General features: G+C 45.9%; 1 protein-coding gene across 3 annotated transcripts in view; it reads right to left on the bottom strand.

Moving 5' to 3' along the window:
• Positions 1–26,231, bottom strand: part of FRMD4B (FERM domain containing 4B) — a 126,407-nt gene that overhangs the window by 11,111 nt on the left and 89,065 nt on the right. For all 3 annotated transcript variants that reach the window (XM_077184612.1, XM_077184613.1, XM_054640127.2), the window contains exons 8-17: positions 16,233–16,316; positions 14,984–15,049; positions 13,873–13,930; positions 12,895–12,981; positions 3,580–3,656; positions 3,037–3,175; positions 2,409–2,550; positions 2,146–2,279; positions 1,936–2,055; positions 473–701 (exon numbers count right to left, since the gene is read on the bottom strand). In XM_077184612.1, coding sequence (XP_077040727.1) covers positions 473–701; positions 1,936–2,055; positions 2,146–2,279; positions 2,409–2,550; positions 3,037–3,175; positions 3,580–3,656; positions 12,895–12,981; positions 13,873–13,930; positions 14,984–15,049; positions 16,233–16,316 — 1,136 coding nt within the window. The remainder of the gene's footprint in view (positions 1–472; positions 702–1,935; positions 2,056–2,145; positions 2,280–2,408; positions 2,551–3,036; positions 3,176–3,579; positions 3,657–12,894; positions 12,982–13,872; positions 13,931–14,983; positions 15,050–16,232; positions 16,317–26,231) is intronic.

The following is a 26,231-nucleotide window of genomic DNA, read 5'->3' on the forward strand; positions in this document are numbered from 1 at the left end:
GTTCACTTATGACTTCTGGGAAATCAGGAATTTTAAATCAAGAAGCAATATCCTCCATCCTGCAGAACACCCTGCCTGCTCTGTTTCTGCTGGAACTGAAGCACCACGGGAGGGATGGGGGAAAGATGTTGCATGTGGCATCCCAGATGTACAACTGCACTCATCCCACCAGGAATTCAGGCATCAGAAAAGCTTCACCCAAGGTGTTGCTGCCAGCCTTTCTGTGCACAGCTCCTTCAGCCCATACCTGGTGCTGGAACATGCCTGTGCTTGCTCCTAAAACTGCGGCTACTCTGCCCCCAGCCTACCCCAGTGCACTGAGTGTATCAGATGCAGCAGTTTCATCTTTTTCTTATTTAACTGCCTTGGAGAAGATAAAAACCATATAGAAAAGATGTACACAAAGTTTCTAAGTAAGCCAAATTGCTCTTTTCCCCTCCTGTTTGCATCAGAACAAGGGGAATTCTCTCACCTGGTAGAGCCAGAGTTGATTTCTGGGTTGGTTTTTTGCCACACTTGATTCTATATTCATTTATGGAGTTTTCTATCTCTTGTAGCTTTTTTACAGCATCAGCATACTCTTGCTTTCTTTTCTTCTTCACGTTTTTGCAGAGGTCTGGCTCACTGGCAAGTTTCTTTGCAGCTTCCACCAGCTTTTGGTGTATGATAAAATTGCTCTCCAAGTCCTGCAAAGTAGGGTCCTGCAAATTCATGAGAGAAGTTATTTGCTTGTACTCCAGAGAGAAATTATCAATGAAAGTCATTAATATAAAGATCTATTTTTGTGGTGATGAAGTGAAACCTTGAGCACAAATACAGAAATACCAAAGTACATACACAAGACAATCTCAGCATATGAAAGTCTTAGATCTTATTTCTGACTAGGGTACAATTTTGAGATTTCTTGGGCAAGGTCCAAAGTTCTGAAGCCCAGGTGACATAACACATACTCTTAAATTCAGGTTTAGGCTGCTAAACCTCCTGCTATGAGTCCAACCCTGAAAACATCGTTCAAAATCTCTCCCTACTTCAGAGAATATAAAAATGGAAATTGGTATCACCATACCTACGTAAGAGGGAGTTTCAGGCTTTAATTAATTGTTTGTAAACTACTTTGAAAAGCTCAGATGAAAGGCACTGCAGAAGTGCTAAGCAACACGTTATTAAATCTGGTCAGCAGGATTTTGGTTTAATGGCATTTAAGCAGTCCACAAAATCACTTTGCTGCAGACAAGGAGCACACCAGCCCTATGAGGCAGGGCAGTGAGTTTCTGGTGAAGGACAGATGCCAAGTGCCCAACACCTGCTTATTTGGATGATAGAGCTTGTTAACAAATCTCACAAGGAATGAGGGGGAATGGAGTGTGTCCAGAAACTGCAAACATCTGAATTATCCTATCACTCGAGTCAGTCCCTGCCAGCAAAGTTCATTTTAGCTTCTTGAGCAATCCAGGGAGGTTTTACTCAGGTGGAATCTTCATTAAGCCACAGGTAAAACTCCTCCTCCTGTCACCTGTCACAAAGCTATGCTCACAGACAGATGATTTTGCAAGGCGGATAGAGCACACCCCTGCCACATTCTGGGTTCTAACACCATCCCAACATGACACAAGTCAATGCTCCAGAAAAGCCATGGGCTGCCAAATAGCATTATGCACCTGATCTTCTCTAATTAGCAGTAAAATATCCATTAAAATTCATGCAGGGATTCAGGTTGGGTGAACTTAAGGCCTTTAGCAACAGCCAATTTCCTGGTCAGTTCAAAGCGCGGCTGAAAAAAGGGGCAGAACCCACCAAAATTTCCCACTCCACACAAGCAACTGCCCCAGCTGCCTCCTCCTAAAAGCCCCAGGGAAGAGCTGGATTATGTACAAGTGGCTTTGGCCACTGGTCTGGGGAGCCCAGCCCTGTGTGCAAGCAAGCTGCCGTGCTCACCTCCTCGCTGGGGAGCAGGTTGTCATCCAGCTTGAACGCCGTGCCAACGCGCCTCCTCACCTGGGGAGGCTCCTCTCCAGCACCCAGGGGATACTCCTTGGGCATCTTGCCTGTCAGCTCCTGGGGAACAACACAGAGGGCTCCAGGTAAGGCCCAGTGGGAGGAAAGGGCTCCCACCTGCCTGACCCCAGTGTGAGGTGCAGCTCTCACCGCCTCTCGCAGGCAGATTTTCTTCAGCTCCTCAACTTTCTGAAGCAGTTTTTCCTGAAGGAGTTTCTCTTTCTTCTTTAGTTCCATAATTTTCTCCTTCTTTTGTTCTTCACTGACCTCTGAGTCCTGAGAGCCTGGAAAACACATCCTGTTATCAGAGGATTTCCAGGTAAAGGCCATTTTATTTGTCTGGTAGTCTCATTTCCCTTTTACCAAACAAGCCCCATTAAACCTGGCTACTTCACATTTATGTGCAGTATTACCTGATGAGATCAAACTGCCATTGCTGGCCATAATAAGCTGGTTCTTGGCCTCCAAGGTCACCAGCTTTGACACTTTTGGAGTTCCCATCTCTGTCAGATCCATGGCGATATCATCCAAACTTCTGGCTGATGGAATTTTTGCCTGAAGGAGTTAAAAAAAACCCAACAGCCTCATTGAGTTACCTCTAATTAACTTCAGAGCACATCACAGAAGATGACATTTCACACATCATCTCCCACAAAATTAAGGGCTAAAGCAACAGCATCACACAGGTGCTTGTGGTATTTAAGGGCTGTTTGGCATTCCCTTCCCCTCTCCCCCAAAACCTGAACCATCTCCCAGCTCAAAATCTCTGCAGCTTTCAAAACAAACATAGGAAAGGAGACAAAAGAAAAGGCAGATTAGACACTCAGACATGGGAATTCCCTCTTCCATGATTACACTGCCATAGGCCTTAACTGCAGGCAGGCTAAAATGGATTGAATACCAATACCACCACTAGGAGACTGCTCAAAAAGCTGACAAAAACAATTCATAGTTTTTCTCTGGAGAGTAGTTCATCTGTGGAAAAACACATGCTGAAAGGTGTTGAAACCCATGCTTGCAGTAAAATGCCTCATAACTTACTTTGCTTTGCTTCCTGTCCAAGTAAAACTGGTGCTGACTGATTGCCATCACCCAGATGGACTTGATCAGGGAAGTGTTTGCATACCAGGTCTGCACAACCAGCCCACTCTGACCAAAGGTCCTTCTTGACACTGAAATTCTGAGGAGGTGAAAAGAAATGCAATTTCGAGACAGGTCTTTGAGGTTTAAAGTCCACAATGCCTCTCTCTTAACCAGGTGAGGCTCAGTCTTTATTTTAGGGATGCAAAAACTCAGATTTCCTTCATCCCATCACGCAGTGCTGCTGCAGATTTGGCCATGACAAACAGTCCTCCCCCTGCTCCAAGAACTCCCTGAATGGACCCAGAGGAATCTGAGAGGACACCCAGAGCTGTGACAGCCCCAGTCTGCCCCACCAAACGCTGGATCAGGACCAGTCCCAAAGCCCAGAGTAAACTCAGGGGTCAGCTCTGAGGCACCTCCCACCCCATCCACCAAGAGGGGATGATGAGCTCCCACTGTGGGCAAAGATGAGCCCCGATGGCAGAACCTCCTCAGCCTCACCTGCGGGGATCGTGCACCTCCACAGCAAACTTCTTCTCACGGAAATACAGATTTTCCAGCTGTTTCCATTGAAATAGCTGGGGGAATTGGGAGAGAGAAGCACAACGTGGTCACTAAATCTCCAAACCTCTCACTCCAAGGTGATATCATTTCAGCAAATTACAATTCCTGTGGCATGGACTGAGCAATAACTACATTCGTAACATCAATTAAAAGAACATAAGTATAGGATGCCCCCTCAGTAATTTCACACTCTTACAGACAATGTGTTGCAAATTGAGGATTTTGCCAGTGACAACATGTGCCTCCATCAATAGCACATTTAATTTCACTGCTAGAAGTTCCCAGAGATCTTGGCAGGGCAGCTAAAGTAATTTTCTCTCTGATTAAACGCAAAAATCTCTTTACAAAGTAATTGTATAGACAACTATGGTCTACTTCCCTAGTCAGAACATCCCCAGGGAATGGCAGCAGCTTGGAAAAAACCAAAATTTTTTTATTGTGAAGACACTGTGTGAGACATCCAGTGTGACATTTTGGAGCAGAGGTACAGCATGTACAGAACAACAGCAGCTACAGGAGGAAGCCACCCCCAGCACATCCTCTTGCTAGAAACCCACATATTTCCTGCAAAGTGCCAGCTGGGAGAAGAGATCAAAGTCAGTTGGGGCTTGGCAGCTGCAGCCGTGGGATCAGAATTTCATCTGAATTCGCTCTCCTTTCGCTGCAGCAGCACCAGCCCTGCTGATCCCCCTGGGGATGAGCCACTGGGGGCTGCATCTTCCCAGCCCAGCCTCACAGGTTTGGGCAGCACCACCCCCTGCCCTCTTCTCCAGCAGTGCCAGAGTGCCTGGATGTACATGGCACGTCCCCAGGGATGTCCCCCTGACCATGATGGGCCACACAGGTGCAGCAGCAAGATGGGGTTTACATCAGCTGCTCGCAGAGCTGCAGCCCACACAGAGATCCTGGGGGTGCTTCCACCCAGCTGGGCAGGGATAGACAGGGTTCAGTGAGAGATCAGCCCTGGACACCAGGGATCCAGCCAAGGCACCCAGGCCCTCACAGCAACTCCCTCCTTCCCCCACCGGAGCTTTTCCAAAGCCTCCAAGGGTGCAGCCACCACACCAGAAATCCCCAGGACACACAACATTCCCGCTGGCCTTGCCAAAACTTGACATTCCATGCTACCTCCTAGTACAGAAACACTTCAGGTTTTGTAAAAAATTATGTATCAGGCTGTGATGCATCTGAAACATTTCTAACACAATGAAACATAGCCCAGCACATTTGTGTTTCAGGGGAAAAGTGGCTCTTTCAGCAGCCTCTGCCTCTGTTTAATTAAAACTTTCCTAGGACTACAACTGCCTATTAGAACCTGCCACAGAAAAAGTGAAGCCAAGTGGAAATGCAATTTACTAGAATTAATAAATTATTTTCTCGACGATTGTGGAAGTTTCCCTCTGCTGCTTAAATAAGTTTATGTTTGCCTCACAGCCCTCCTGCCCAGCCACTCCGCTGTCAGAAACGCCTCTTTACAACTCCGCATGAACTTTGAAAATAAATACATTTACAAAAACGCGAAAGGAGCCAACCCAGGCAGTGTCGGGACATTGAGCAATAGGTGCCCGTGGGTGCTCCAGCAGCGATCGATCCCAGCCGGGACCCCGGCACAGCCCCGGCTGCTCCCGCGTCCCGCACTCACCTGCCCGCAGCCCCGATCCCGATGCCGGCTCCCCGGCCCCGCCGGGCAGTGTCAGGGCTGGCATGGGCAGGGCACAGCCGTGCTGTCCCTCTGTCTGTCGCTCCGTCCCGCCGCTGTGCCGTGGCAGCCTCTCCTCCCAGCGCTGACACACGCCTGACATCACCACCCACCCGCTCCGTGCCGCGCCGCCCACGCCCCGCTCCCCACATCCAGGGAAAACCCGACCGCGAGCGAGCGAACGGGGAGGATTCCAGCGAGGGGCTGCACCCCTGGGAGCCCCCCCCGGGTGCCTGGGGGGGCCAGGGCGGTGGGGGCTGCCCCGGGTCCCCGCGGTGCCGTGTCCCGGCCCCGGCAGCCCTGACTCACCCCCAGAGGCAGCAGCAGGTTCGACCGGCAGCATCATCCCGGCCGCCCGCTCCCACGCTCGTAAAAACCATGGGCGTGCTTCAGACATGACCTCTGGAGAAAAAACTGCCTCGCTGCGCCTCTTATCGTGGCGGGGGATGATTCCCCGTCCCCTTTATCACTTCCTTTGGGGTTTTCCCTCTCCGGATGTGCTCGGTATTCCTAAGGGTTGCGGGAAAACGGAGCACCTGTCCCAAGGTGAGGAGGGTCGTGTTTGGCAGGACGGCAAAATGCAACAGCCCCAGCAACTGGAGCAGCCTCCTGCCCTGGCAGAGGGACAGAGGGACACGGGGTCTGTGCAAATCTGACACCGGGATCACTTCCAGTGCCGAGAAAAGAAGGAAAAAAAAAAAAAAGCAAACAATAAAAGAGGCGTTTGCATTTTTAAGAAAACCTGCATGGAACTGCCTCAGGATGTGGGTAGAGCTTTGCTCCATTTCCTCCCCACCCTGTGAGATCCATCCCAGCCCAAAAGGAGCTGACGGGCGCCCCAAGCATTCACTGCTGGGTACATTCAGCACTGAGACATCTCTGCCTCCTTGCACAAAGCCTGGGATAACTGCAGCTCCCCCCTCTGCTGCTCCCATCCCAGAGACAGGAATTGTACCCAAGACACATCTGTGCTCTTGAGCACTGAAAAAGTGCCTTGTCCTCAGACTATCTCACTTAAGAACAATATAAGCTCCTTAGCTATCACCTCATCTGACAAACCCTCCTAACTCAGGTCCTTGTAAAAAAAGGCTGGTGATTAAATGAACGGCCTCAGAGTAAGTTGTGAGCCAGTAATATTTATACAGATGCAAATAAAAATAATCCTGAATGAAAGTATTATACCTTCCTGCCTAACACACTCGGATTCATGAAGGCAAGAGGGAAAAAACGGACTCAGTACAAACAAGGACAAAGCAATAAAGTAATAAACTTTCTTCAACTGAAATTTTTCTAACTCGTGGTCAAAAGGCAACACTCAGGAAACCATCAGTGCTCTAGAGATATCCTGCTCCCTTCACATACTCTCTATCCTGTACAGACATGCTCCTAAATAATTCCTAATTTCAATCTTACCTAAACTAAATGCATATTTAAAGACAAAAGAGTGGTAAAAAAAATCTGGAAATCTGGAACTGGTTTTTGAGGGCTGGAAGAACAATTAGGAATAATTAAAATGTTTTTGTGGAAGTTTTGCAATGTATGTTCCCTTTAACCAGATGATTAAGTCCACCTGAGCTAATTAATGTTTTCTTAATAGCCTTCCCCATCCATGTAGGTTGTCAGATCCTTAAATGCTCCTGAAAACTACTGAGCATCCCAGGGGCTGCCTGACTCTGAGTAGAACTTGGCTTGGTCAAGGTTGTTTTTCTGATTTTTTTTTTTGTAGAAGGCGGAGGTGCAGCTCTGATCACATCTCATTACCCAGGCACCTCTGTGCACCAGCCAGACTCCTACCACCCAGCTGCTGCTTTTCCAGCCCACGAGTTTAGGCTTCCCTGTATTTCTGCTGTGATTCAATTGCAGATACCAGGGAGCACCGAAAAAGGAATCACTGTCCTTCCTGCACAAAAAGAACCATAATAGTCTAAGGCAGCCCAAGAAGACATGGCTGAGTGCTGAAACACCTTAAAAGCAGCAGCTGGTTTTTCACCTGGCTGATCTTGCATCTAGTTTTGAATAAAATGCAGGTTTGTCCCGGCCTGGGGGGAGCAGGAGCAAACTGGCTCAGAAAAACGGCCCTGTCAGGATTGCAGGCAGGAGCTGGCAGAGACCCTGCCCAAAGAGACAGGCAGGAGAGCTGCTCAGGCTCCTGGCTCGGTATTGCTGTGAGCCTGATGGATTTTGTTGAAAAAACAATATTTTAGTATTTTTTTGCACAGTTTCTTTTTGCAACAAGGTGTAAATGTGGAGAGCAGCTCAGCGCAGGGGCTGTGTGGCCACAAGCTGCTGCCCCAGCCCACTGTGCCAGAACTGTTCCCAAGGTTAGTGACAAATTCTGACCAAGAGCTAAATGACCCAAATCTCAGGCTTTCCACCCAAGAGGTCCTAGGTTAAGGTCAGCATGAAGTGCAAGCCATGCCACGGTGTTTGCAGCAGCCTTTCCCTCGGGAAGCACTTCCAAAGCACCTCGTGGTACGTGCAGTGCCTGCAAGGAGGCCCAGCAACCAGCACCTCAGGAACTGGCTGGGAACAGCAATCTGCAGACAAATCTGGCAATTTAGAGCAAGGAAACATAAAAGATTTCTGCCCACAGGAATGCACCCCACCCGATGAGGGAAATTACCACCCTGGCAGCAGTGCTGGGAGCAGGCTGCCTTTCAGCCCCTCGCTGCACTCAGCTGTCTGGCACCCTGCCCTCAGCTGGAATCCTGTGTTTCACTGCTGCTGTGCCTGCCCGTGGAGGGAGGCACCTGAGGAGATGGCAGCAGAGCCAAACTGCCCCACCTGCAGCAACTTCTGAGGGAAGGAGGCAGACAGCTCCCACCTGTGCCAGCATAATTCGGCAGAGCTCACCTGCAGGCATCCTTCATCCCTTAAATATTAAACCAGTCCTCTAAAAACCTTTTCAGTCATGTATTTTTTTTAATACTTTATGATGCTTTTGTGCCTGGTCCTCACTAGCACTGGCATCATAAGACTGAGAGATGTCTCAACATCAAAATACCCCAAAACATTTGTGTTTTGCAGCAGGTGATGTTCAAGCAACTTTTTGCACATCTGGAAAGATGCGAATTTCAGAGCAGCCTCATAAAAACGCTGTGGTTTTTTTAAGTAATTATGTGAGCTTAGTATCTTCTATCTAAATCAATGGCTTGGTGAGAAATAAACACCTAAAAGAAATCTCAGCCTAATTAGAGCAGCCTGCTGAGAAGGCTGTTCCAATGCTGCTGTGTTCTGAACTATTCAGCAAAGCAGGACAGCAAATTCACATGAAGTAAATGTTCTGCAAGGGAAAACCTTCAGCATCAACTCTTAGCATATGTTGACTTAAGAAAGAAATATCATAATACCTCCTCACAGCTCAGGAGCAATGCATCCCAACACAGAGAAAGTAATGGAAAAGTGTCAGGATGCTTGCCAGGATGAACAAAGATCCCCATAGAGAGTGGGAGAAATACAGAGAAATTGTCTGAGCAGCCAGGGGTCTGTTTTGGAAAGCTAAAGCCCTGAAAGTATTAAATCCAGCCAGGGATACTGTGAAGGTGATGAGGCACTGGCACAACGTGCCCAGAGAAGCTGTGGCCATTCCTGGATCCCTGGGAGTGCCCAAGGCCAGGCTGGATGGGGCTTGGAGCACCTGGGATAGTTGAAGGTGTCCCTGCCATGGCAGGGGGATGGAAATGAGATGATCTTTCAGGTTCCTTCCAGCCCACACTATCCTGTGTTCAACATTCCCCATTTCAAAACGAGTATGTGCTAACAAAAACACTTCTGAGAACACAATGCAGTCAAGACATCAAGCAGTAGAAATTATATTCTTGGACATTTGAAACAATACCATGGCAAGATTAGTTCTTCTCTTCAGATAACAGAGTTAATTTATCACGAGGGAGTCGCCCACAGAAACACAATGAAGTGGGAGAACAAGTCCAAGAGCCAGCAAGCTGCCTTCTCCAGCCCTCAGAGGATCCTCACATATTGGCTGAACGCAGAATAAACTCAACTCATGCCTCAATACACCCTCCATTAACAAGACTTACATTGTTTATCTCACCAGTGAGAAGAATGGGGCAGAGATAAAGGGAGATCTATTCTGGCTTGAAATGACAAACAAAGTCCTGGGACCTGTTTTATACTTTTCCTAATTGATTCAGAGGATGCTGGGGACAGGATCTTGGCATGCCACCTCACAGCAAGCAGAGGCACTTCTCCAAGCAGGAGGTGACTCTCAACATTAACTGCAACTGAAAGAGAATATGTTTGCAAAGCAGCAGGACTGCAGAGCTAATCCCAGGTCTGAGCTCAAATCTGAACAAGGGTTGCCAAATCCAGTCTGTTTTAATGCCCTGTGAGACTTCAGGATGATCATCAAGTGAGCTCAGTATAACCTCCAGCCAGTGTGGAGCCACAGCTTTTATCTACAAAGACAATTTTCATAAATGACACAGAAAATAATTCTCCCTTTTCAGTCTTTTACAGAGCTGGAGCACAGTGCTTCCCTCAGTGCCTCAGCTGGCACTCCTGGGTGATGGGGAACACTTTTTTTAGAAGTGCTTTTCTAGAAACTGCTCCTGGAGCAACACGAGCTCCCAGGAGTGACTTGGAGCAACAAAACTCCCTTGTCCAAACCAGCTCAGGTCAAGCAGCAAAATATTAATAGCTGGAGCCAAACCTCCCGAGCCAGCCCTGCACAGACAGACAGACAGACAGCCAGGGCAGGTTCTCCAGGTCCAGCCCCGAGTCACACACTGGGCTCCCCTCAGCCCTGGCAGGGCTGGCTGATAGGGATCTGGAGATTGCTTCACCCAGGCCTCTCCTGCAAGTTCCTTCCTGTGAGGAGCTCTCAGCCTTGGACTGCATGCACTGGTGTTGATCCAATAACAAAATCTTGGGAAAACCACTGCGCTCCAAGGCTCGGATTTAGGTGTTTTTGCCTGAAGACCTACTTGGATAAAGCCAAAAGATTTCACTTTTTTTAAGAGGGTGGTTATATTTCTTTGCATTTAACTGATCCTCCATTAATGGGTGCAACCAATGTAGATTTTATTTCTATTATTAATAGTAAAATTTTATTCTAAATATGGACTTGGCTCTTGCAAGATGCCTGTGATTCTGTGGTGAAGCAAACACATCTGACAGCACTGCAGAAAAGACAGGGAGCAGAATCAATCCCCCTGCTGTGAATTCACTGCAGCACAGGCACCAATTCCTGTTAAAAGCCTCCCATCCAAAATGCTGCAGCTTTCCCGCCACAACCAGTGTCAGAGAGGTTTGCACACTCAGAGATCACTTGTAGCTTTAAAATTCAGGAAGGCCAACTTGGTTTTCATTAGACTTGGACTCAGCCTTTCCATCTTATTATTCTCTATTTATCTATCAGCTGCATGTATATTTAAACATCACCAACTGGAGAAGTGGAGCACAATGAGGATGCTCTTTCCCAGATGGCTGGGGATAAACACAACAGCAGCTTTTGATCCATGGTATAAACAGCTGGATAACACCAGCACACGGCAGTTGTGAGTTTGGCTCCATTCCCAAAAGCAAAGCAAGAAAATTCTGCTAAATCCAGCAAAACTAGCACTGCTACTCCAAAAGACAAGAATAGTTCACATGCCTATTCTCCTCCTGCCTGCTGCTCCAGAGAGACTCCTGGGAGATTCAGGCAAGCTGTCCATACTCTTCTCTCTCTGAAATAAATTCTGATACATTCATAAACATGAACAAACAACAACACTGATTAAAAGGAATTTCTGTGCTTGCTGCATCACAGGCAGCAGGGCTGTAGCTACACTGAAATAAGCAGCAGTATCTCAGCATTTTAACTCCAAACCCAAGTCTGGGTGTGGGTGCCCCTCTAGACCTGATGTCTGCTTTTCCTCCCAGAAGTGATCTGATTCCAATCACTTACCCAAAGTGCTCTTTGTATTTCAAATCCTGAAACATTTTTCATATAAACAAACTGTTTGCACATTTACCCACTTGTTAAAGGCAATCATGGCTCAGGACAAGCTGTGGCTTGCATCATTTTTGCCCCTTTGCACTGACACCAGGAAAATACTTAAGGACACTACAGCAATATCCATCCCCACAGTTTCAATGAGCTTTCTGTAATTAAACCTTCCACCTGCATTTCGGCTCCTCTCTCTCACCTTCCCTTTTAAATCGCTATCCTCTGTTGTATAATTATAATTTCAGTGAAGCCAACAACTATTCTCATTTCCATTGTAATGCATCCACTGCAGAGATGACCTCTGGTTTTTATTTTATTTTTCTTAAACACAACTCCCGCTGCATTCAAAGGCAATGCCTCGTAACTAACTGTAGCAGGGTGTGACTTGGTATCTGGGCCCTGCTGACCTTAAAAAATTTTCTTAATCTGCCTGGTTGATGTTGTAAACTGAAATCCCACAAGCATAAAAAATGCTTGGCGAAGCAATGCTTTCAGCCAGGCAGGCTCCATTTTCTTGGAGAGCATTGCTGGTCACAGCTGGACATCTTGGCTGCAGAATTAACTTTTCCTGGCTGGAAAATCTTATAGATGTTGCCTAAAATCAGGGAAGTGCTTAAGGGCATGAGGACCTCCTTGATGCTCTCCTCCTTTGACATTCAATAGCTTCATCAAGTTGACTTGATTTACAAAGGGTTTCTCCTGTGTCTTTTAGTGCAGACATGGGAAGAGACACCTGGGATAAAACTCTGTATTTTACTAAACAAAGTGAATGAAGGACATGAGAGCTCACCCTTGGACACACAGGTACATAAGTACACCAAAAGAAACCAAGTCATAGCCTGCTCTGGAAAAAGAGAAGATCAAGTTGGAAGCTTGAAGGGGGGGATTACTCTTTAACAAGGAAGTTTTGTTAAGCTGTGCTTTTTGGCACCAATACACCAAACAATATCATTTTGCAAATGTAAAAATTCCCTGGCAGGGAGTGCAACTTCATGTGAACTCCTGCCCAGATCATTCCTGGGGAAAGAACAGCAAACTCCCAGGTCCCCATCCTCTCATGGCTTACATGTTTCAGTAAAGGCACGCTGGGAAACAGTGGGTTGGAGAAGGAGAAGAATCAACTCCAGTACTTGGCATTTATTCTCAATTTCCCCTTAGAATTTATGGAAGCACACACTTCAACAAGCCTTCAATTTCACACGGTTCCTCTCATATTCTGCCTGTTATCAGTGGAACCTTTTATGTTTCATGCACAAAAAGAAGCCCAACTACAAAAGTGAAGTCAAAACACTGCCAGAGTACAAGGCCTTGCAGAAACACAACTGCTTCATATTTCTGTAGTTATCCCTGGGGGCTGCCAAAATCCCCATCCTGAGACCACCAAACTCAAGACACACGAGCCAAAGCTCCCAAAGGGAGTTTCCACTATCTAGGAGAGGGAGAGATTTACTGCCTCAGTGCCAGCAGAAATCTCCTTCTGCCTCTAGCCTTTGGTCTTTTGCCCACCAGTCTAATAAGCAACAGCTCAAAAGAGAATATCCTGACATGCAACACCATACCATGTTCCCCCCACAAAAAAATCAGATGCAAAAGAACTTACTTTTCTGGGCTTCACTTTGTCTTGTAAGTCGTACTGGCCGATTCCTTTGTAACTTATTCCAAGCCACCATGGGATTCCTTGTTTATCCTGAAAAATGGGACGTCTACGTCAACCAAGAGCTACTTAAGAATGAGGCAATTCCAAGATTAGAGCCCTTTTCACTCTGTGACAAGCACAAGTAGGTACAGAACAAGGATTTTCTGGCAAACAAATTGAGGTGAAGTGGATTGCTGGGGTGAAGGTGGAAACTTTCTCCCAGAGGCACAAACCCAGGTGGTGGCTGTGCAATGTGGGCAGAAAAGCAAGAGTGCTGCTCAAACAACGGGGTGTCACTGCTGGAGGAGTGGCTGTGAAGGGGAAGGACAGGGGACAGAAAAAAACTGTGGCTGCTGACTGCTACTACCACTAAATTCAGGCATGGACAGCCACAGGAGACACCAGCACAAAACATCAGCTTCTCAGGTACCACAGTCATGGCCATGACTCAAAAGTAAGGAGGCATCATCTCTGCTGAGCTCTTCTGCACAAAGCACTTTGGCCCCGGTTCTGCTCTACAAGTGGGAATAAATGGTGTATTTCCATCACTCTCCAAAAGTATTTCTCAGCATTTCCCCACTCCAAGCACGCACCACTAATCACCTGCCACTTAGGAGGAGTCTTTTCCACATTCTATTTTTCTAATCTTGATTAATGTCTCTGGGGAAACTGTTAACTGCTTCAAGTCTAGAAGTGATATCCAGTTTAATTAAGATGATAGGAATTTAGCTCCTGATAGGATTACATAAAGGTTTTACAAAGATTCCTTTCTGCTGTCTGGAAACAATTTTTAAAGTACATTTAACGGGGAAAAATTACAGAGGTTGAAAAATGTGGGGTTCCATACTGATAGAAGGGCACTGAATCATGCAACTGCTCCTTCAGGAATGCAATCCCTCATAATAAGCTCAGCAATCACATTATCTGTAGTCAGTTACTGACCTTTACTCCATAGTAATGAACTCCATATGTTGGCAAAGCTTCTACCACTTTCATGTACCTGCAGACAGATTTATAGCATATCAGATTATTTTCTCTGGAGGAAGTAATATCTATTAACATATTTTTTTCACACATACATCCAGGACACGTCATTTATCATCTGCATATTTTGAAGGCCTTAATAGCTGAAGGCCCATATTTTCAGAAAAAACTTAGCATCTTGGCTTGGGGAAAGATGGGGTATTTTGGCCCAGCTAAAGCAAAAGGAAAATTTCTCATACAACAGAAAATTCAATCTTTTATCAGAAGGTCATAGAAGTGAAAGCAAAAATTCTGAACTGAACATGTGAGCCTTTTGGGAAATGCTGGCAGTAAAGACCTGCCTATAATTATTCCATTATGAAGTTCTGGTTACAAAGGACAGGCTCCAAATGAATATGTTTATGCCATTGTACAACTGTTTCATGAGGCAATTCATAAAACCACTGAACAGACCATTTTTCCCTTGTTTCTACTGAAAAAGGACCACAAATTATTGAGACAGATTTACAGGCATTGAGGTACGTGAGAAAAAGTGCAAGGAGTCTGCACTGTGCAGTCATGGCCATCATCTCAAACATCTCATAACACATCCTACTGCATCTGCTTTAGGAAGAACACTAAATATTAATGGTAAATGAAAAATACAATTCCACAGGCTCAGTGGGCAGCTTGGAAGACCTTGATGTTTTGAAAGCCAAATTCTGAGCACTTCAGAATTTTTAGAGGACTGAGGGTAATATGTACCCTTAAGAGTTTGGAGTGAAAATTAACTGATGTCAAGCAAGGTATGGAGAAGAATCTTCCAATAAAGTAAGATCCAAATAATTTCTTTTGTATTTGAGGTACCCAAATGTCTACACAAATGCTGAACTGCAAGCCTGTGAAATGTGAGACTTCAAATAATTCCACTTTGCCACGTAACTCAATAAAAAGAGAATCTGACAGATACAAACGACATCATTTTCAGGTAATAATGACCTAAAGAGTCTGCCTTGCCACTTCTCAACCAAAAAAGAACAGGAGAAAAGTAAAAATATCATCTTCACAAATTAACAAGTGTCATACTCACTGAACAATGGCTTGTCCTCTGGTCAGACCTTTAATTTGTGTATAATGCTCAATTACTCTGTCCTCACTGCAAACCAAGCACAAAACCCAATTTAGAGGCTCAGTGACTTTGTTCATGTGTCGAAGCTCAGACACCTGCTCAGAATGCAGAGAAGGGTCCCCATGCATGTTTCTTGCTCTAGTTTACATTCTGGTTCTTGCAGATTTCTTTCCCACCCTTCATTAGGCAGCGTGGAGCTGCCTGGCTGATCCCCTCCATCACATTCTGCCTTCCAGACCCATTAACCAACCATTTCAGATCAGCCTGTTCTGCTGCAGATGCTGCTGCAGAAGAATGGTGCTAATTGTGTAAATTCATCTTAATGTTCTAAAGGACCCAGACTTCAAAGGCTGGTTAATGCTCCATATGTAAGACAGAAGAAGTTCAACCAGAGCTGTTTTCATTCCCGTCTATTTTCTCCCCCTGACATTTCATAGGTGAAGAAAACCACACATTTGTCAGCAATGACCTTCTTGCATTTTTCCTGTTACATATTTCAACATTTTGTTTCGGAGGAATGTGAAATAAAATATGCATTTCTGTGTCAGACACTTGAAAGCAAAGAAAAACCCAGCAGTGTTCATTCAGAAACAAACAAATAATAAGCAAGCATGGTATACTTGAAAATCCATCACATACACATCAAGCCTAAAAAACCAAAACAAAAGAGAAGGTTGAATTTGCACAAAGGGCATAAATTCCAAGGAAACAATATCACTGATTCATCCTAAACGCTGTGTTCCTTTTACAGTGAATTCAAGCCCCAGAATTGGAACTGTCTTTCTCTTTCCAGCCTTTCTAGATGATTTTCTTCCCCTGTCCTGTTGAGAGGAGCTGGGTGGGCAGCTGGCAGCCAGCAAAGGTCAGCCCACCACAAAGGCTCCACTGTGTGACAGATGAGACTGAGGTGCTCTCTGCAAACCCAGGCCTGGCTGGAGTTCAGACCTCTGCTCCTTCTATTGCAGGGTCCCCACAAACTCTGATCCAGCAGTTTCTGACACAGCCATTTAATTTGAGCAAACTTTCAAGGAGGAATTTGCATCAGATCTTGCATAATTTATAATCTTCTAAAAACTGGAAATGCTTGAACATGAGCAATCAGCTCCATGTCCTGGGCTGAAAACTTTTAGAGGAGTTTGCAAACTGCTTAAAAGTGATCTTCTTGTTATCATTCACAGCAATGATTTACATTTTAAATTAAACAGCTCACCAGTAGGCAAGTGATGGATGCTCCTGCAGTGTCTTGGTAGGAAAGACAGGCAGTGTCTTCAAGTCTTTTCTAGCGTTCTCATCACTGAAAAAGCAAAAATGGCCCAGAGTCAGTGCTAGTGAATCAGAGATGGACTCATTAGTCTGGGCAGAAGGAAGGGCTGTATTTGCTGCTCACAAACGTGGAGTGCTGCCCCATGTCAGGCTGTCATAGCAACGTAACTCTAGATGTCCTCTCACATGACAGTGATGGATATGGTGTCATGCTCATTATACACACACGTGATGCTCAGGCCACCACCATATCAATATTTATTCTGCACACCCTCATTCTATTTGCTGAGTGCAGAATGAGCCATGAAACAGCTGTAGGAAAGCCCAAAAGTAAGGCTTGCAGTGCTAAGTTTTGCTCTGTCTTCAACAATACAATTCATGAAGCAGTGTGATATTTGTTAAATCACAGAAGTTTAACAGTGATCTGATTCAAAACAAAGAGTTTCAGTTCATACACTTTCAAATATTTCCAGTGAAAATAGTTCTCCTGGACTGCCCATTGTACAGAAAGTTCAAATATTCTGAACTCTAGGCCCAACCTGAAACGAATACAGGGGGAGCTGAAGTATGTGAATGCAATTTGTCGCTACAAAACCCCCACAGAATATTTTAAAACGTATTTACAGGCATCAGTAAAATGGTTCATATTTTCTCCTCACATGGTCCATTAGTTAATCAGCTGAAACCTGCACACCCCATCTGGGCAGGATTTCTGCATGCCTTCAGCACCAGCAAGCACCAACACGACTTTTCTATGCAAAGAATGCACCAGTCACGTCCATCAGCATCCGCCTCAACTTTGCCCAGGCTTTCCTTGAAGGTGTTTTTTCTGCTCCCAACCTCTCTTCTCACCAGACTGAACTGTCAGAGTTTTCACCAGAGCTATGTCCCCCTCTGCCATGGGCACTGAGGATGGAGCTCTGCACATGGAGGACACAGCAACCCTCCCTCCATGACTCCATCTCCCAGATGCCACATGGAAAACCAGGAGATGAAAGGTTGCTTTGTTTTGGTTTTTTGTTCCTTGGGAGCACAGGCTAGTGGCTCTGCAAGGCTCTTCCCCAGCCCTGACAATGAGCCTCAGCCCTGAGTAAGGGGGACCACCTCTGGGGACAAGGAAACAGTTCAATCAACAGCCTATTTATTCTTCCACGTCTTTGATGAAGCTGCCAAGAAAGGGTCAATTAGCACCGAGGAGTGCTGCTTGCTGCACTCTTCTGCCAGGAATATCCATTTTTCTTTGCAAGCTGGCCAGCACCCAAGCGCCACAAACAGGGACAGCTGGGTAGAAAATCAGGATCTCTCCTTCCAGTACTCAAATACAGCCAATGCTCACAAAGGCTGAGTTTTATTCACCCCTTGCAGGCCTATTTTGATGGGATCAAAAGGCTGCAGGACCCTCAGCTTGCAGAGAGAAGGTGGATTACCAGGGGTTTGTTGGGTCACATGGAAATGCAGACAGAGAGCACGCTCTTCTGAGGCCTCAGAAACCAGAGCAAAGAATAAAAAAACAACAACAAAACAAACAAACAAACAAAAATAACAAAAAAACCCAACAAAAAAACCCCAAAAAACACACACACAAAAAACCCCAAACCAACCAATCAAAAAAAAACTGAAAAACACACACACACACCAAAAAAACCACACAACCCAAAAAACCCCAAAACAAAAAACAACAACAACAAAATACAACATGGCCTGAACACCCTCTTAAAGCTGAACGGCTTGGCCCTCCAAGGTCCTGTCCAGCTTCAATCATAGACTCACAGGATAATTGATAATTAAACCAAAATATTCGTCCTATTTTTAAACCTGATTTATCTCTGCAATGGCTGCTCTAGCAGGCAGAGTTGGCAGGGAACTACAGCGAAGTAGGAGAGGTTTTGGAAGGAAGTACTAACAAAACAGCTCATTTTTACCAAACAAAAGGGCTGTTTCTGTAAATGTAGATTCTCAGCCTCGTATTCATAATCAGAGGTTTAATGGGTGGTCATTAAACCCTTATTTAGTAATCTGGTTTTAAGGGCTGAGGCAATAAGGAGGCTGATGCTGGGAAGCCAGGGCTGAGCTCTGGTAGAGCAGGGGACAGCTGACACCCAGCTGTCACCACTACACATGGGTGGAGAGGTCCCAAACTCTCCTTCCCCAACCACTACAGGGCCAGGAGCCTCCCCACCACTGAGAGTCTGCAGAAATGCCACAAATCCTGGCAGATGCATCTCCCATGCTCTGAAATGCCACCTTCTGCAACATTTGCAGCCTCCAACAGCACTACTCCCCTTCCTGTTTGGGCTCCTCACCCCTCTGGTTTGGTTTTTGGACCCCCTGCCTCTCTAAATCTGGCTAAGTAGCAACTTTATCCTCATCAATGCCAAAACAAGGGTGCTAGTTAAGCCTGAGTGATGAGTAGCAGCTCATCAGTATGAAAATGTCTACCACCGAATTTAAATTTTGAGGGCCAGCCAGCAAAGCAGCCTCCGAGCAGGGCCTGTGGACTCTGAGCTGGGACATGCAGTGATCAAAGGGCTGTCACCACTTCTGTGCCATGGCAGGGGGCACGTCCCTGCAGCACTGACCCAGAGCCACAGCCCTGCTGCAGACTGGCAGCAGGCAGAGGCCACGGGGCTGTGACAGCTCACAGCAGAGCTGGGCCTCCTCTCTTCTCCTGCCAGCCTACAAACCCATCCCATTTCTCACAATAACACCGATTTTATGAGGCAAAATTGGCTCCTGGGACTTGTCTTCCTCACAGGACCCAATCTCACACCCTGAGGTTCAGACACCATCCCATCCACAAGCACTGGGAGAAGTCCATCCAAATGGACTTATAAGGGCTGAAACTCTCTGAGAAGCAACAGGAGGATTTTTTTCCTCTCTGCATAATTGTAACATCAAGCATGAAACAATCCTAGAAAAATGTAAAAGACCTGGGAGAGACAGGGCACAGCTCCTTGCAGGCTGGATGCCTTCAGACAGTGCAGGCTGGCACGCAGCAGCCTGGATCTGCTGACTGCACGGCCCAGGATTAGCGTTTGGGATGATTCACGGCTCTCAGGGATAATAATAAAAGCCTCAAATGGTCCTCCCCCTCCTTCCACAGAGTCCATTATCACTTCATCTGCACCAAGCAAGTCTCCCCTTGACCTTCAGGATCACTTTCCCAAGCCCTCCGAGACCCAGTTGTTCCCCAGAGGTGACAACTCCCGATAGCAGGAGGGCGCTTTGAGTTATGACCTGTTCCTGTTTGGTTTCACAAGGACCACGAGATGATCCAGCAATCCCAGGGCAGACAGCCCTGGCTCCAGATGTCCCACCATCCCCATTATCTGCCAGCCCAACACCCAGTGCTGTATCTGGCATGTCCATGGTGGGTTCCCAGCAGGAGGAGGACGTGGCTGTCGGGACAGGGAGGCCCAACTCGCGTTTAATCTGACCCCTGCTACAGAGGGGGTTTCTGGACTGGTGGTTTTTGGCATAATTTCAATATATAAACTGCCCAGAGTCAATGGGACTGAACATTTTTTGGCAAAAGGTTTGTTTATTCCCCAGGAGGAGAATATAGGAAACTCTCAACTCAAGTATTTTTCCACTATGGGGAAGAATTAAACAAAAGCAGCAGACAGACCCTTTCCTTCCTATTCCACCCTCTAAACAGGAGTTTTCTCTCTGGCAGATACAAAGCAGAACTTGAATCAATCTGGGCAATGCAAATGGAAATAATGAAAATCTGCATCAGAGCCTACTCACACTGAACCTCAACTTGCACTCCTGGTACTGCCCATAATTAATTCTCTGTCCCAACATGATCAAACATTGGGCAAGATGCTGTCCCCAGCACGCCCTGCTCGTCAGTGCTAGCTCTATGGAGAGGGAGCTTGATTCTAAAACAAGCAGGTAACATGATTAAAAATATTTAATCATGTATCATACTATCAGTAGGACTTCTCACTTGAAACTCCAGCAGCAAAACAGGACCAATCTCAGGAGCTTTCTACACCCAGCTTATGTTACAGTGAGATTTCAGGCATCTTGCTAAAACCCCCACCAGAAATCCACCAAGGAACCAAGCCAGACCATCGTGGCACGCTCTGCCTAGAGCGCATTACTGAAAATTAAAAAAGAGTTTACATATTTATGCCCCCAGAAAGTGCGTCTTGACAGCTTGTAATGGAATGATCTAACACTCCCTGCCAGGCAAAGATTTAGAGAACTGTGCTAATTAGGACCATTTGTCAATAGGTGCTCTGGGCTTCCCTGCACCCACTGTCAAAAACCAGCTTATGGCCCTTGCTAAAGCAGGTAAGAGCTTAGATGGAGTAAGATGTGGTAAATGAGAGTAACAAAACGTGCAGAGCAAGCAACACACCCAGCAGCAAAACCCTTCCATTGGACTGCAGCGTAGAAGCTTATCAGCCCACAGATTCTTTGTAAATATTAACAACTTGATGAGGACAGGACTTCAGACAACTCTTAACTGACTAAAGCAAGGGCAGGTGTGTCTGCCTCTGCTGAATTTGTGTTTATAACACGTTATAAGGTACAAATTTATCACTAGGGAAAGTGCACTGTATAGCAACTTTATTCTTGGAGTTCCTTGACCTCACACACTTTCTTGTGTTGCTACAGGAAAATTGGAATAAGTCACTCCCAGGTTCTCCTAAATGTCATTTTCTTATGTTCAGTTAAATCTTGAAATGAATTTTAGGCATAACACAGGTAGAATTTAGAGTGGCCTTGCCTGTAGAAAATGTTAATCAGCCTCTCAAAATTAACCTGGAAGTTATGTCATGGACACCTAAGTATCAGCAAATTTAGAATTATGTATGAGATTCAGGGAAATGTGCAGCTGCACAGCAAAAGTATGATACACTATTACCCTACATCATGAAGATGAGTCAAAGCATTTCCATTAGGATTTGTCACCTCACTCTCTTCAAGATTTTTAGAGTCAGGAAAAGAAATACTCCAAAACAGCACAAAATTAGAGCAGATGCTTGAAAGCTTGACAATCAAGGGTTTCAGAGGGTCAGATTATTCAGCTGATGTCACCAACAGCCCCATTTCTTTAGAATGGCCACCAGATTGCTTTGCACCAAATTGTACAAGCACATCCTGTGCTGCTGCCCACACCCCAGCCTGGTCCTAAAGTGACTTTCTCAAGGTCCTAGTGACTTTCTCAGCTTGGTGCAGACTCAGGGAAATGACACCAAGGTCTCCAAGGTGCTCCCATTCCTTGCACTCAGAGATGAGAACCAGCAACATGGACCATTCCTTCGTAGCTGGGCTGCTTCAGCAACAGGTGCCTGCTCTGTATGTTTTGGGTTTGTTGTAAAATAAAGAGCAAGGCAACCTCAGGCCCTGTGGAGGCTGCTCTGCCCTTTGAGGGACCACGAGAAACAGGTGTGAGGAGCAAGCAGGGAGGCAGTGGACGGGAAAAAATGAGCAGGGTTAAAAGTGCAGGAGAAAAAAGGGTGGGGGGAAGGAAGAGAGAGCAGGGGAGGTGCAGGGAGACCCGATGGATTTAGCAGCTTTTGAGTATGCCAGAGCAGCAGGATCTTGGCAGCAGGATTTTGAAATGTGCTCTCTGACAAATCCTCTTTTGTGACAAATGCCAGACGTTTCCCATCATTTCCCAACCTTTCAGTTCATGGTCTGCTGGCCCACTCAAGAAAGTTATTTTTCTATTGAGGGGAGCCCAGGATGTGGAAAAAGGCCATGACCAAGGGGCTCCCGTTGGTGCAGGACTGCCAGAGCCTCAGAGCCCGACCTTCCCTGCAGGCAGCAGGAGCTTGGCTGGGGGCAGGGTGCAGAGGCTGCCACTTGAACAGCAGATAGCAGCCGCCTGCTCAGAGAGGTATTTGAAGGGGCATTTAAGAGCCTTCCAACCCCATCTGTGAGAAGGACCCTGATAAGCAGTGCAGATGGCTTTTTCAACCCCAGCTTGTTGGACATTTAGGGGTGGCTGTGCTGGGGGTCCCCACCTTGTGCACCTGCAGCAGCTTTGGTTCCACGGCTCAAGGAGGAGCTGCACCAAACACAAAGTGTGGCTGGGACTGGATGACCATTCCCCATACTTGAACCAGAGCCTTGGACTCTCCGGCCTCACCTTCAACTCCAGCCCTGTTACCTGAGCCCAATTTCTCTGCTTCCCAAGCACTGCTCAACTCCTGGGCAGAGCAGCAGCACCTCCTGATCTGCAGGGGTTTGGTGACCCCAAACACGGGCTTTTGGAAGATGGGCTAGGAGCACCAAGGAAAATGCAGCATTTCTCCCATCAGTTGTATGCACACACCTCTCCATATGAGGATATGGTGAGCAGGAACATGAGCTGCTCCCAGAGCCACCTTGCCAGGCGAGACAATGCTACAACTTCCCCTTTGCAGACAAGGATGCCAAGGGTGCCAAGAAAGCAGCTCTTCATGGCTAGAGAAAATCTGTGACCTGCAGCTGCCCTAAATCCTCATGTCTTCTTTTGCAGCTCTTGATGTGAAACATGAATATTCTGGAGACAAACACGTTTGGTCCTAGGACCTACCACCGACATTGGGTGGTGGATCCCATCCCACAGACCTGCTGTGACATATCCATATTTAATGATCTGCTTGCTCAGACCCACATGCTAGCAGTGCTCCCCTAACAGACCAGACAAAAGCAGAATGGCTCAGCTCTACCTGGGATTTACTGCCAAGCAAAAATGGATATTCACAGTTGATACAATGCTTGAAGGATCCCGAGCCTTGCCTCACAAAGCAGACTGTTATTTCTAACATTCACACTTCTTCCTGTTCACACAAAGGTCAGCTTAGCCATATTAGCTGTGGGTTTTTAGCATGTCTGAGTACAGTAGCAAAGTTTCAAGCTTGTTATCACAGCCCAGCTGATACATGGAGATACATGGAACCACAAGAAAAATAAAGTGTCCAAATAATGATAAAGACCTGACAAATCTGCAAAAGCAAAAAAAGCTGATGCTGAAAAGCTGTCGCTCCATTTCCTCAAAGCACAAAACACACCTCATGTGACAGATCTCAGCCACCATGGGAAGGAAAAGCAAAAGATTTACTTCTGCTTTTCTAGAGTGAGGATGTTGTTAGGACTCAGACCAGAGCCCAAACTCCTGCTCACAGCTGAGTGCAAGACTGGAAAAAAATCCCTGTAGACCTCTGCAGATATTAGACAAAATGGAGGTGAAATGTGATTTTTCACCACGAAATGTGATTTTTACAACAGGAAAGGCCACGTGTTTTAATACTGAACCTGTACTTAAGGGAATTTCTAGGACAAGGGTAAGCATCTCTTACCTATGGCTGTGGTTGTCATGATGCTGCCCCATGTGACAGCTTCTCCCCTGCATGGGGGACAAGCTGGGGGATGTTGAATTTCCCTGCGCCTTGCTTGCCTTGTCTCTCATCTGTTTGCATGCAGAGCACACACAAAAGACCTCTCTAGGTGGCTGGGTTGTACCCACTCTAGCTCTGCTCTCTGAGTTAGAAATAATTAAAGAAAAAAAAAGAAAAAAAAAGAAAAACCAAAGAAAAGAAAGTACCGTGGAGGGACTATTAAAGAGGACAAAACACAGTAACCCCTTTTCTGCCCCTATGGAAACTGTGCAAACACCACACGTGTGAAATTTAAAAATTACTGTTCCTTACCAAACTGCCAGAATTATGTGTGAATATTAAGAGTTACAGTGCTATATACAAGTAAATCCCATGAGATCAGGTTATTAAATTACTGCAAACATCCTTTTTTTTCCCCTCTTCATCTAATCCTTTTTGCTCATTTCCACCCACAGTTCTTCCACCTAATTAATCTGCTCCATAATAAGCATTCTATACAAATTCCCTGAGAGTCCTTACAGAACTGCTTTAAAATAGGAAATTGTAAAAAACCATTACAATGACATCATTGCAGACTGCATATGCTTTAGTCTGCCTTGAACTGGATAAATCTACAAGTAGCACCAGTGGAAAAAAACCTGTTGCTATGAAAAGTCTATACAAGAAATGGCATCTTAAGTACTTTTTCTTTGTATTTGCACCTGGTTTACATGAAAAATAAAACACCAGGAGAAAACAATGTTTTCATCTCGTAATTGCTGCCTCAGTGTTCAGGGAGATGGAGCTCAGCAGTTCCCTGCCTGGCTCACCTCAGCTCCTGTTCCTCATGGCAGACCTGCAGGGATTCACCAAGGAAAGCAAAGTTTTCACCCTGCTAGAGAAAAATTACTGCAGTCTTCAACCAGCTTTCTTTGAAAAGGGTATAAAATTCAATTAAGCTCTTGGGAAAGTGGGTATCTGATACCTGTCAGTAGCCTGATCATCATTGTATGAAATAGATATGAAACATGACTTTCCCTAAACTTGCTTATTTACTACCTTGGTTCATCAGATGCTCCCAAATAAAGCAAAATAAATAATCAACCCCCTCAACTAACAGGCTCTGAGTAAGCAGATCTTTGCTCAACTTGTCCTAAATCAGCTGTTTATTGAAAAAAAAGGGAGCTGAGGAAAGCACACAGCTGGGTTTGACCGAGAGAGAGTTAATGGTTCAGAGCCAGTGCCTCAGCAGGTATTTAAAGAAAAAGTGCTGGGAGTCACAGCTGAAAGGCAAAGCACACAATGAGTCACTTGGCAAACAAGGGCCAGGAGCACAAGGGGCACAAGGCAGCTCCAGGGCTGAGCACTGATTTACAGCCAGGCAGACACAGCCCACGGGGAGCTGCGGGCAGCCTGCGAAAAGGCTCAGGGTGTCGGTGCACGGGCATTTAAAAAGAGCATTTGCATGGAAAAGAACATCAGAAACTGAACTACAGTGCTGCCCCAGGCACCAGATGGGTGTTCTGAGAGTGAACCCTCTGCTGACCCACCAGCTCTTTTCTATCACCCACTGACACAGGTGTGAGGAAAGAGCTGGGGCTGAAACAGGATCCAGACTGGGCTCTGGCCGGATGAGATGTGCCTTGGTAACTCATCCCCAAACTCGTCCTCCTGCTCCAACCCCAGTCCTGGGCGTGGCCACACCCGGAATTTTGGTCACATAAACCTGGCAAAATTCCCAGAAACAGGCTGGACAAGCCACCTCCAACAGACCTCAGGTGTGTCCTGTTCCTGAGGGTACCTTAATCTTAGGGTTAGCGGTAGAGTGAGCAGGTGCTTTGCTACCAGACAATTATTAACTTCTTTCCAACAGCTATTTTCTAGCACTGCCCACGTTATCTTTCCCACATTCTTTTCTACCAAGAGAGATCTTCCAGTTTGCCTGGCAAAATATTCAGCTTCCCAACCAAACACTATCCAAAAATCTCACTCTGAGCACTCTTAATTAAGAGCAAATTGTTAATACTACTTTCTTGCACCTAGATCAAGAACTTCACTTTTTTCTAAGCAGGATTTTAAAATTCAGGACTTTCTGAACCAATTACTCCATAGCCTCAGTTGCAGGGCTATCTCTCACCCAAACCTTTCCCCTTTCCAAACTGCCTTTATCACCCCCAGAACGATAAACCCCGGTGCCTCGCACATGTCAGCTATCAGGAATTCATTATTTTGTCTGTGTTATGTTATACCAGTCGGGAGTTATCTTTGCAGCCCACAGGCCAGAATCAAAAACGAATGTGTCAGCTATTTAAAGAAAATAGAAGCCCTCCTCCAGCAATTTAATTAACTTCCAGGGAGCAGGGCTGGGTTTCAGTCCTGGAAATGGTACTGGGGAAAATACAGTCCAAGATTACCAGTCAGAAAATAAACTTCTTTTTTTTCTCCAAGTTGCTTTCCTTATATAGTCCCTGCAGCTAATCTGATTTTGATAAACATTTTTCCAGTACTAGGACAGCATTTAGGACTTCTCAGTTATAAACTGTCTCTCTCATCAAACTACAAAGGAAAATAAAAGTATACAATATTTTACAGGATTTTTGAGGGCAGATGCTTAATTTGTAAAC

The sequence above is a fragment of the Agelaius phoeniceus genome, chromosome 11, assembly GCF_051311805.1.
Source record: "Agelaius phoeniceus isolate bAgePho1 chromosome 11, bAgePho1.hap1, whole genome shotgun sequence".
NCBI lineage: Eukaryota > Metazoa > Chordata > Aves > Passeriformes > Icteridae > Agelaius > Agelaius phoeniceus.